At 39.3% G+C, this 12,838-nt stretch overlaps 1 protein-coding gene across 23 annotated transcripts in view; it reads left to right on the top strand.

The window, feature by feature from the left end:
- Window positions 1-12,838, top strand: part of NEB (nebulin) — a 215,554-nt gene that overhangs the window by 75,161 nt on the left and 127,555 nt on the right. For all 23 annotated transcript variants that reach the window (XM_057551795.1, XM_057551792.1, XM_057551794.1 and 20 more), the window contains exons 47-56: window positions 614-718; window positions 2,614-2,721; window positions 3,067-3,378; window positions 3,668-3,871; window positions 4,356-4,460; window positions 7,467-7,574; window positions 9,211-9,522; window positions 9,980-10,183; window positions 10,457-10,561; window positions 10,649-10,756. In XM_057551795.1, coding sequence (XP_057407778.1) covers window positions 614-718; window positions 2,614-2,721; window positions 3,067-3,378; window positions 3,668-3,871; window positions 4,356-4,460; window positions 7,467-7,574; window positions 9,211-9,522; window positions 9,980-10,183; window positions 10,457-10,561; window positions 10,649-10,756 — 1,671 coding nt within the window. The remainder of the gene's footprint in view (window positions 1-613; window positions 719-2,613; window positions 2,722-3,066; window positions 3,379-3,667; window positions 3,872-4,355; window positions 4,461-7,466; window positions 7,575-9,210; window positions 9,523-9,979; window positions 10,184-10,456; window positions 10,562-10,648; window positions 10,757-12,838) is intronic.

Raw genomic sequence — 12,838 nt, 5'->3', positions numbered from 1 at the left:
TTCTCTGACAATGTAAACACAGTTTTTCATCAGACTTTCACCCCCTAGTTTTAATAAATCAATGAGATTTTTGTTTGGGTCCCTCTGTCTTCTGTTGAAGAAAGATGGATGATGATCCCGGGACATACAAGAGGCTTTGATAAATCTCATACAAAATCCTTTGGGGGAATCCTAATCCTCCCAAATAATTATGAGTTATAACTATATAATAAACCACATAAGAAATGAGACTCCCTAATATATAGACATACCCTGAATATGTCATCTTTTCAGAAGATAAGGGCTGTCCCCCAGTTAAACACTGAGGGAGACCTTCACAATCCAACAGGTGGAGAACTGCTACTCCATTTGATGATGTTGGCAAAGGCTTTAAATACTTGGGTTGATTTCTTACAGGCAGGTTAGTTGTAACTTTGAAAAGGTAATCCATAATCTATATTTTTGAAGGCAGTTATGTCTCAGATGAATCAAAAAATACTATATTTTCTGCTTATGTTATCTGCTTATGCTCTTGTAATGCTTAATTTAGATGAATCAGTAATACTGTTTGAAGTTAACTATGTCACTCACTAATCTTACAGCACCACTGAGAAACACTTATTTCTCATTTTAGAGACTTTATAGAGAAGCTTGGGACAAGGACAAGACTCAAATCCACATCATGCCTGATACACCTGGCATTATTCTGGCTAAAGCAAACTTAATCAATACAAGTGATGTAAGTTTCCAAATTCAGCATGTGTTTTCAGAAAGCTCATTTTATTTTTATTTTTTAAAATATTTATTTATTTATTTATTTTTATTTGGTTGCACTGGGTCTTAGTTGCAGCAGGCGGGCTCCTTAGTTGCCGCACACGGGCTCCTTAGTTGTGGCATGTGAACTCTTAGTTGCGGCATGCATGTGGGATCTAGTTCCCCGACCAGGGATCGAACCCGGGCCCCCTGCATTAGGAGCGTGGAGTCCCAACCACTGCGCCACTAGGGAAGTCCCCAGAAAGCTCATTTTAATTGCGCCTAAGGCAGTGAATTTATTTGGAATTTATTTTGAATACTTGAATCATTTTAATTAACAAACTACAAGTGACTTAGAGTCCTCATTTAGTGGTTTTAAGCCTGAACATCCAAATAATTGGCACTCCCTATGTCAGATAGAGTTGGAGGGATGTGCTCTCTGTTCATTATAGTCCATTATTACACATGTTGTCATAATGTAATGGTTTGTATAACTCTTCCCTATGTGGATAAGAACTTCTTGGGAGCAGGGACAATTCATATTTGATCTGCAGTGCTTAGCTAGTATAGTGCCTGATATACATGAAATTCAATAAAATTTAAATGAGTGAGCATAAAAAACTGTTGCACACACACAAAAAAACTCAGGCACACACACAAAAAACTCATGCAGGATAATTTCATTTTTATTTTTATTGTCATCATGGCATAATCTCCTGAAAATTATGGATGTAAAAATTAATATTTTAAAGACAAGTTCTAAATTCTAATACAAACACTTTAGCTTAAATAATGTTCTGGAGTAATGACACAAAGGACTAAAATATAAAAACAAGTCCAAAATCAATAGGCACTTTAAACAATCTGGTTTCTAAATGAAATGCATTAAATTAGATTCTCAATTATTTAATTATGTAACAAATCTGAAGAAGCACATTATTTCACTTAAGCTTTTTAAATTCAATATTTAAACTTTCCTCAAAAAATCTTACATTTTAAAAATTATGAAGGACTTTTGTTTCTTACCTAAAAATGTGTATCCTACTTTTGGACAGCCCTGTATTGTGAAATAGACTCTGTTTCACAATGTGTTAGCTACATAGTCCGTTAGGTGTGATTTTCCCCCACTAGAGGTGTTAGATGGGAAAAGGCATTGCTCTTGGGCTTCCCTGGTGGTGCAGTGGTTGGGAATCCACCTGCTAATGCTGGGGACATGGATTCAAGCCCTGGTCCGGAAGGATCCCACATGCCACGGAGCAACTGAGCCCGTGCGCCACAACTACCAAGCCTGCGCTCTAGAGCCCGTGAGCCACAACTACTGTGCCCGCGTGCCACAATTACTGAAGCCCATGCGCCTAGAGCCCATGCTCCGCAACAAGAGAAGCCACCACAATGAGAAGCCCACGCACCGCAACGAAGAGTAGCCCCCGCTCGCTGCAACTAGAGAAAGTCCGTGCGCGGCAATGAAGATCCAACACAGCCAAAAATAAATAAATTAAATTAAATTAATTTTTTTTAAAAAGGCATTGCTCTTTTCTAACAAAAACTTCTAATGAAACATTCAAAGTTAATTGGAAAACAGCACCTAAATGATAATTTCATTTCATTTCTCTACCAATTTACTTCTGTCTGTCTCATTCTCATAAATATTTGGGAAGAGCTGACATTTAATTTTATTGATCTAAGTAATTGAAGAGCTTTCAAGTTTAAAACAGGATCATCAGCAATCAATGAGCATAATTTCCAATTACATTTGAGTATTCTAGAGCATATATTGTACTATCCTCATGAGCTCTTAAAATATTTAGCACTTTGGATTCATTATGATGCAGATGTTTATGGAAAATAGCTTTTTTCAAAGTGATTTTCATCTCTTAACAGAAACACTACCGAATGGGTTATGAGGAGCTGAAGAAAAAAGGTTACGATCTTCCCGTTGATGCCATATCACTCAAAGCAGCAAAAGCATCCCGAGAAATTGCCAGCGAAGTAAGACTTTATCCCTTGTTTATATTGATTGGATTGCAATTTTCACTTCAAAGCAGTCTCAATTTAATTTTAAATTGAACAGAGTCCTCCAAGTAACAAATTAAAACATAGTGAAATGATCCCAGGGACGCAGTGTGGGATGAGGATAAATTCAAGGATGCATTTATTATGTATGGAATTTTGTAGGATTTAGCCTTTAATCTTTCCTATCAAAAAAACCTTAAATCTGTGGCTCTCTACCCTTGGTGATATTTGGAATTAATGTTCTCTTTAATTTGCCACAAAGATAGTAATATAAGTTAATCTCAAAAAGAATAAGACATGGTTTCTTTTTTTTTCCTTTAGTACAAGTACAAGGAAGGTTTTCGCAAGCAGCTTGGCCACCACATTGGTGCCCGAGCGATACGTGACGACCCCAAGATGATGTGGTCCATGCATGTGGCCAAGATCCAGAGTGACAGGGAGTACAAGAAGGACTTTGAGAAGTGGAAGACCAAGTTCAGCAGCCCAGTGGACATGCTGGGGGTGGTGCTGGCCAAGAAGTGCCAGACCTTGGTCAGTGACATAGACTACAAGAACTACCTGCACCAGTGGACGTGCCTGCCCGACGAGACTGACGTCATGCACGCTCGGCGGGCCTACGACCTCCAGAGCGACGTGAGTACTGAGGATCATAGTGACGTGCAAAGATGGGAAATCAGTGAATTAACACCCCTTGGATAAGTGGCACCAAACTCACCAGTCCCTGCAAGTGGGGCATAACATTTCTTCTTTTCCTGTGAGTGTTAAATGTCAAACCCTCCAGACCGAAAAGGAATATTGTCTGATACCCTGCCTGTCCACCAAACTATGTTTTCAGGAGTGTTCTTACCTTATTTCATATCCTTTTGATGAAAATGTTTTCCCAAGCCAGAGATAAATATTTATTGGCTATTTGTATCAACAGAATATGTACAAGTCAGATCTCCAGTGGCTGAGAGGCATCGGCTGGGTTCCCATTGGCTCTTTGGATGTGGAAAAATGCAAAAGGGCAACTGAAATTTTGAGTGATAAAATCTATCGCCAGCCTCCAGACCAATTCAGGTTTACCAGTGTGACTGATTCTCCGGAACAAGTGTTGGCCAAGAACAACGCCATCACTATGAACAAGGTGAGCCTTCCGAGTTCAGAGAACCAAGGTAGGACTCCTAAAGCTAAACCAAAGGAAAAGAAGCATGATCAGGAGAAGAAAGACATAGAGCAGTGAGCAACAAAAGATATCTGTCTGTCTATCTCTCTATATCTATCCACATCTGTCTACCTAATGTCGATGTCATTTATATTTTAACATTTACTTCAGTAGTTATTTCATGGTTTTGATAAAACGGTACATTTTTATGGAAAATCATCTCTGCATAAAAGATACTCTAAATTTCCTTTTGTTAACATACAATTCAGAGTATCAGAAGGCACTCATACATACCTGTTCTACTATGAACTGGTTACTTTACTTGAAGATACGTGTAAAATACATAATGTGTATAAAATACGTAACCTTCTGTTATTTCTCTTTATAAAGTTCTTGTGGCCTTGAAGTTTCGATTAACAATACACTGAAGTTTTTTCCTGATGACATTTTATGTTCTCCTTGCTAGCGTTTATATACGGAAGCCTGGGACAAAGACAAGACCCAGGTCCACATCACAGCAGACACACCAGAAATTACGCAGGCGAGAATTAACAAAATCAACTACAGTGAGGTGGGAGCAGATGCTAATTCTATGACATTTGCATGGCGTTTCATATTTCAATTAATCCATTCCATGGTGATGTAATACTAAATGACAACTTTGTAAAGAATGTCTTTTCTTGCTCCGTGTGAATACCAACTCTTTCATTTCTCACTTACCTAAACATCAGTCTTCAAGTAACACATATTATCATTTCGGAAGTGCACATTATAAGAACGAATGATTTAAGCAGTAACCAGAAGATTAATTAGACCTTCCTCCTTTATTAATTTAAGAAATTAGCAATGGACCAAAATACGTTTATCTCCTCCTTATGCTAAATACATAGCTGTGCTAAATGTATTTTCCACATATGACTTATTTTTCCTAAATTGTACTATAGGGTCAAAATTTAAGATTTTTAATGTACAAGCTTTAAGTCAAGGATTAAAATCACAGTACAATCAAATAACACCAAGAGACAGACAGACACAGACAGAGAGGATCTGTCAATGTATAAATATATTAGCAAGCCCATTTCCTATTCACTTTCTGTGAGCATAGAGCCGTGTGCCCCCATATCAGAAGCACAGATGTTTAGGCTGAGAGGTCAGTCTCCTCTAGTGCAGGAGTCCCCGCCCAATAAGTCGTCATCCTGCCTTTGCTTAAGTGTTCTCAGTGACGAGGTGCTTATCTCATAAATCAACCTATTTGTTCTGGAAAGTTCCTTTAGAAGATGCTTCTCATGTATTGGGTCAATGGTTTCTCTCTGTAGACCCACATAATCCTCTAAGACCATGCAGAACCAAACTGTGCCGACTCCATAAGCGCTGTGTGCCTCCGCTGCCACTTCACCCCAGGTTCTCTTTCTAATCCAAACATCCCAAGCTCCTGGGCATTCCTCACATGACATCCCTGCTAGAATGTGACTCTCAGAACCAAACAAAATCCTGTGAGTGAGGAATGACTAGTGTAGATTACAGTCGACATTGCATTTCCTCTTCCCTCCATTTCTGCACTCTGTGCCTTGGGGCTCCTTGGGGCTATGTCACTGCTGGTGTGCGTGGGAGTTGGGGTCAGCCAAAACCCTAAGACAACTTACATGGGCTTAAACTAGGTTTCCTCTACCTTGTATTTATACATTTGGCAACTTAGATCTCAGTTCAAAGATTGACATTTATCTCTCTGCATTTTTTTCTTAGAATGAGCCTATTGGTTTAAGCCTGTGGAGATTTTTGTGACTCTAAGACTCTGTCCGATGATGTATTAGTTATTTCTTCCAGCTTTGTGCTACCAGCAAGGAAAATATTGTTTCTTTGACAGCATAAATCAATAGCGTGTTACTCTTCTGCAGAATATAACTGAGAGAATTTAAATTGATTAGCCACCACCTTAAGTCATTTTATTTTTCAGGGGTGCAAACTATAATTTTAAAGCTTATATAACTAGCTCTTAATTGTCACCCCAAACTAAAATTGTCAAGTCCCACTCTCAAATCAAAAATAAGTGAATTTTCAGCTAAACCTGCACTATAGGTCCCATAGTGTTACAGGAAAGCGTGTGCTATATGAGCAGATATTTTAAGGGACAAAGGGTCCCTGTAACTAGCCACTCAGCCTTTCTGGAACTGTCAACTCTGTCTTTGCTGCAAAAGCTCAGAGATGTTGTATGTTGCCCTTGGTTTGAAGAGGCCCAGGAAGAATGCCTGAACTGATTGCCTAACCTGCCTGGTCTGCTTTCTCTGACTTTTCTCTATCAGCTTAGTTCAATTCTATTGTGTTTCTTTCTCATTTAGGATAGGAAGATACCATGCAAATTTGATGATGTCACTCTTCCTCAAAGATTGTTGTTGGTTTCCCTTTTCCTATAGGATTAAGGACAAAGTTATCTTAGCACCAGGCCTTCATAGCCCGACTCCCAATTCTTTTCAGTCCTGTCCTGCCACTTCCCCGGGCACTGCGCCCCCCGCCCCCGCTTGATGCCCCTGCACATTCACTCCCCTGTACTTTGATTCATGGAAGTTCCTCTGCCCCTGACCACCATCTCAGTCTATTGAAACCATATTTATCACTCAGGGTCCAATGCCAAGGTCATGCCCTCTGAGGAAACTTCCTGATTTTCAATTCAGAATAAATTGCTCCTTCCTAGAGCTCGTTCTTTTTTTTTTTTAATGTTCAATCTTTTTTTTAATATTATTTATGTATTTATTTGGTTGCGTGGGGTGTTAGTTGTGACAGGTAGGCTCCCCAGCCGTGGCTCGTGGGCTCCTTAGTTGCGGCAGTCAGGCTCCCCAGCTGCGGCCCCAGGGCTCCTTAGTTGCAGCTCTCTGGCTTCTTAGTTGCAGCATGCAGGCGCCCCAGCTGTGGCATGCAAACTCTTAGTTGCACCATGCATGTGGGATCTAGTTCTCTGACCAGGAATCAAACCCAGGCCCCCTGCATTGGGACCGCGGAGTCTTGTCCACCCCCGCGTCACCAGGGAAGTCCCGTGGAGCTCGTTCTTAATAATATGGTTAAAGCACCTTTCATGGTCTGACTTTTTGGCAGCTTGTTCCTCAGGTTATCAGTCTTTCCATCAGTTCTCCCAGAAACCTTGAAGATGGGAGAGGCCTCATATTCCTCTTTGTTTCCCAAGTACCAAGCACAGTCATGGCACAGAGTCGGTGCAGAATAAATGAGGATCAAATGAGTTTCCCTCCTGCCCACATTTTGCCACCCATGAGTCTCAGCTTAATTTTTCCACTTCTTTCCAAAACTGATTCATTGTTATAACTAAAAGTTTTAAAACCATGAATAATGTCTGTATATGGCTAATGTAACATAAGTTTTAAAATAAAAAAACAAAGGTGCCATGTTCCATATAGGTATCCTGTTTAAGTCTCAACTTCAGCCAAAACCGCAGAGAGCTTAGAACTCTCAAAAGTGAGATTATTACAGGCACCTACCCGTGTAGAACTTGGTGAATTATTTTAGTCCTATGTCGTTTTTGGATGTGAATGTCAACATGCAACTGATTTTTTTTTTTGCCCAAATTTAGAGTCGGTATAAACTCGCCAACGAAGAAGCAAAGAAGAAAGGCTATGACTTGCGAAGTGATGCCATTCCGATCGTGGCAGCCAAGGCCTCCAGGGACATCATCAGTGATGTGAGTTGTCAGTTTTACTCCTAGTATGTGGTCAGTCTGAAGTGACGTTTTCACTGAACTAAATCTTCTAAAAGAACTTTCCTGGCCCTGTGGAAATATATCCTGATGTATTTGTGTAGGGTTTTTCAAAAACCTAGCTTTGAGGGAAATGAAAAATTTGATGTTTACAAAAATGTTTTATAACCACTAAGTCACAGTATCTTCAGTGAAAGCTGATCCACCAGGAATAGAGAAAGATCCATTCATGTGGAATTTGTTAGAGTGTAGCTGCAGGCTTGGAGATGCTTATATAAAAATTGTCATAGTGCTTATAGAAAGTGTGACTCGTAAACTTAAGTTCTCTCAGTGAGAATCAGGGCCTAGCTTTATATAGCATTTTAATATACAATATTCAAAAAATGCATATGACACTTGCCATTACAATTCACCCTTGTAAGATCATGAAAAGAAGGCAGTTGATCAGTGCCAGACTAGCCCAAACTTGCACCCTTAGCACTAGCTCCTGGCTTGTGGCTTGTAACTCCCAGAATAAAACCATCATCCTTTCCTGGTACCTCAGGGAATTCTTGAGGAACAGACCACTGCTCTAAAAATCAAGACCCACTATTTGGGAATATGGTAATATGCTGCCCTTTATTTTGGAAGATCATATTAGTGACTCACTTTAGTTTACGTATGTTGGACCTTTCCTACAAATGGATTTATGCCAATAATAATATATAACAAAATAATAATAACCAAGAAGTGTTGAGAAATCTGTGCTAAGAATGTTATATGCATTATGCCACTTATTTTTCATAATTACCCTAGGATGTAAGATTGTGATTATCCCTGTTTTATGGGTTGCTTAAGCAACTTGTCTAAAATCAAACTCTTAGTAGGTGATGCAGTTGAAACTGCAGGCAACCTCATTCCTTCCCACTGTACTATATTGCCTCTGCTGACTCGTCTATACTTTCTCACTCAGTTATCTTTGAGACTAGAAGCATGTATTTTGGATAATTGGCTCGGATTCCAGGGCAACGTCTTTGGACATGGAATAACAACACTGTTGGTCCATGAGAGATGAGAACCCATGACTTTATTAGGAGCATGCTCTAAGCAACTGGGCTGCTAGGACAGCTTCCCTAGTATAACCAGTTTCCAAAATGATGCCAAAATTTGCCACCACCACTGAATGCCTGAATCCATTATGAAACAGGAAATTCTCTTCTGTTGCTACTGCAAGTAGTCCTTGACCTTGACTTCATCCCCATAGGAACCGGACACTCATTTTACTACTTATTAAACACATCTTGTCACCAAGTGCATCTCTTTTCTGATGTACTTTTAGTGCCTAACCCATTTCTCCAAGTCCCTTGGTCCACATGGCCTCTCCACTGTGTGCATTTGCTGCCCCCGGGACTATTCCTTGTTACCAGGCCATAGGTGATTTGGGGCATACACTACAATTATATGAATTCCATCTATTTTATTACCTCTATAAGCTTCTAGGGGAAAGGAAGGATATTGCCTTGAGTTAGTGCTTATTAGCAAAAGTCAACGTACAACAGTGATATAAGCAAGATGATTTTGTACAGGCTTGTGACCTCTACAGGCTTATAATAAAAATCTGATTTGTGCATTTTCATCTCAGTACAAATACAAAGATGGTTACCGCAAGCAGCTTGGCCATCACGTTGGAGCCCGGGACGTGAAGGATGACCCTAAGATGATGTGGTCCATGCATGTGGCCAAGATCCAGAGTGACAGGGAGTACAAGAAGGACTTTGAGAAGTGGAAGACCAAGTTCAGCAGCCCAGTGGACATGCTGGGGATGGTGCAGGCCAAGAAGTGCCAGACCTTGGTCAGTGACATGGACTACAAGAACTACCTGCACCAGTGGACGTGCCTGCCCGACCAGACTGACGTCATGCACGCTCGGCAGGCCTACGACCTCCAGAGCGACGTGAGTATAAGATTTTCCTTTGGCCAACAAAACACCATGTCTGCTTTCCTAAGTATCAAAGTTCCCCCAAGGTGAGGGGAGTTGAGTTTACACAACTGAGTTCTACCTCCCTGGACTAATGCCAACTCTCTATCCAGTCACACAGACATCTGAGAGCATCATTATTTCCAAAAAGAAAGAACCAGCAAAGCACCGATTGCTTTGATGGAAACCTCTAGATTATTGATCTAGTAGAGTTGGGTCGTTCTCTATGTTCTGTTTAAAATGTTTTTCAAAATAGGTTTCTAATCTGAATATTTTGTGGATTCACAAGACATAGCAAAATGTTTAAATTTCTCAAGAATCCAAGCATTGAAATATATATGTAATATAATATAATGTATTATAGTTCAATTTTTTATTTCTTTAAGGCATATCATTATGCTTATGTTTAGTGGTTTATCACTTACAATTTCAGAATTTGTACAAGGCCGACCTTCAGTGGCTCAGAGGCATTGGCTGGTTACCTAGTGGCTCTCTTGAGGATGAGAGGAACAAGAGAGCTACCCAGATTTTGAGTGACCATGTTTACCGTCAGCACCCAGATAAATTCACGTTTTCCATCCTTATGGACTCCATCCCAATGGTTTTGGCAAAAAACAACGCTATTACCATGAACCACGTAAGTCCTTTTTTTACTTGAGCAGGGTATCAATTTTTGTACGTGTGTATGTAAACACTGAAATCTGTCTTGATAAAAGAAAAATCACATTCAATTATTTTGCTTGGTATTAAAGTGGTTTTTAAGTAAGTGTTGTGCTTCTTACTGATATGAGACACCTAGAGGTAAAGGTGTCACAAGTACTGACACACAGAGCAGACTCTATTTACTCTCATTAAGAACCAGATTCATCACTGGCCTGTACTTGTCACATCCTTTTTTTGTTTCTTTCAGCATCTCTATACAGAAGCTTGGGATAAAGATAAAACCACTGTACACATTATGCCAGACACCCCTGAAGTTTTACTCGCTAAGCAAAACAAAATAAATTACAGTGAGGTAAGCAATGTATTCATGGTGCATGATATATTTTTTCTTGCACTGCACTTTATAGATCAAACTTACGATGATTTATGTCCATTTCAGAAACTCTATAAACTTGGCCTAGAAGAAGCCAAGAAGAAAGGCTATGATATGCGGATAGATGCCATTCCCATCAGGGTGGCCAAGGCCTCCAGAGACATTGCAAGTGAAGTAAGTGCACCTGTAGAGTTCTTTGCTCAGCTTTGGCTCAAAGATTTCTTTCTCTCTCAAAGATATGTAGTAGAGCAAGTAAGCTATGAAGTTAAGCTTCTGGCTAACAGTTTTTTGTAAGTAAATAGTTTAAAATAATGGTAATAAAACTCTCAACATAAAGGTTAACTTCTAGCTATGACTGAGTCCACAGCAACATCCATTTCAAAATACTGTCTATGCCCTGCTGAACAAAAGCACTGGCTACTTGACTATAGCTCAGGCAGCCTTTTGGCTTTTCCACATGATGTGTACTTATATACAATTGAGCTCATCATAGGATCCCTTCCAAACCCAGCCCATTCATTCCCTGTAAACCAATGAACCTACAAGGGCTGAAGGAATGGGACACATTATTCTGTTTAAAGTCCAACCATCCACGCTCACCATGTGTTTATCTCTGCATCCTGGTATTGGCTACAGATATTTACTTACTTCAAAATATGGGTTTGCTCACATTTCTAGAAATGTTTGTCCTTCTATTTCTTTTGTCTGTGAAGTCAAAAGCATATTTTCGCTTTATATCCAAAATATGGGAAGTAACTGTCATACTTTAAAAATAAATGTTCAATGATCACAGAATGGTTAAAAGTATTAATATATACCAATATAATGGAATACCTGCTGTCATTAAAATTCATGTTTGTAGGGAATATATAATGACACAGGAAAATATTTATATAATAACTGAATTGAGCAGGCCCCAACCCATATACAGTATGACTCCTAATTTTATTCTCTCTCTCTCTCTTTCTTGCACACACACACAAAAAGCCGTTTCCATCAGCAGTTATCACTGAATGGCAGAATAATGTCTTAGTTTTTATTTCCTTTTTTTTTTGCTTTTTATTTATTTATTTACTTTTTTAACATCTTTATTGGAGTATAATTGCTTTACAATGGTGTTTTACTTTCTGCTTTATAACAAAGTGAATCAGCTATACATATACATATATTACAATATCGCCTCCCTCTTGCGTCTCCCTTCCACCCTACCTATCCCACCCCTCTAGGTGGTCACAAAGCACTGACCTGATCTCCCTGGGCTATGCGGCTGCTTCCCACTAGCTATCTGTTTTACATTTGTTAGTGTAAATATGTCAATGCTACTCTCTCACTTCGTCCCAGCTTACCCTTCCCCTCCCTGTGTCCTCAAGTCCATTTTCTACATCTGCGTCTTTATTCCTGTCCTGCCCCTAGGTTCTTCATAACCACTTTTTTTTTTTTTTTTAGATTCCAAATATATGTGTTAGCATATGGCATTTGTTTTTCTCTTTCTGACTTAGTTCACTCTGTATGACAGACTCTAGGTCCATCCACCTCACTACAAATAACTCAATTTCATTTCTTTCTATGGCTGAGTAATATTCCATTGTATATATGTGCCACATCTTCTTTATCCATTCATCTGTCGATGGACACTTAGGTTGCTTCCATGTCCTGGCTATTATAAATAGAGCTGCAATGAACATTGTGGTACATGACTCTTTTTAAAGTATGGTTTTCTCAGGATATATGCCCAATAGTCTGATTGCTGGGTCGTATGGTAGTTCTATTTTTAGTTTTTTAAGGAACGTCCATACTGTTCTCCATAGTGGCTGTATCAATTTACATTCTTACCAACAGTGCAAGAGGGTTCCCTTTTTTCCACACCTTCTCCACATTTGTTTGTAGATTTTTTTGATGATGGCCATTCTGACTGGTGTGAGGTGATACCTCATTGTAGTTTTGATTTGCATTTCTCTAATGATTAGTGATGTTCAGCATCCTTTCATGTGTTTGTTGGCAATCTGTATATCTTCTTTGGAGAAATGTCTTTTTAGGTCTTCTGCCCATTTTTGGATTGGGTTGTTTGTTTTTTTGATATTGAGCTTCATGAGCTGCTTGTAAATTTTGGAGATTAATCCTTTGTCAGTTGCTTCATTTGCAAATATTTTCTCCCATTCTGAGGGTTGTCTTTCCATCTTGTTTATCATTTCCTTTGCTATGCCAAAGCTTTTAAGTTTCATTAGGTCCCATTTGTTTATTTTTGTTTTTATTTCC

This window comes from Balaenoptera acutorostrata, chromosome 8, assembly GCF_949987535.1.
Source record: "Balaenoptera acutorostrata chromosome 8, mBalAcu1.1, whole genome shotgun sequence".
Classification (NCBI taxonomy): domain Eukaryota; kingdom Metazoa; phylum Chordata; class Mammalia; order Artiodactyla; family Balaenopteridae; genus Balaenoptera; species Balaenoptera acutorostrata.
The sequence above is the reverse complement of the archived record's forward strand: the minus strand, read 5'-3'. Positions and strand labels throughout refer to the sequence as shown.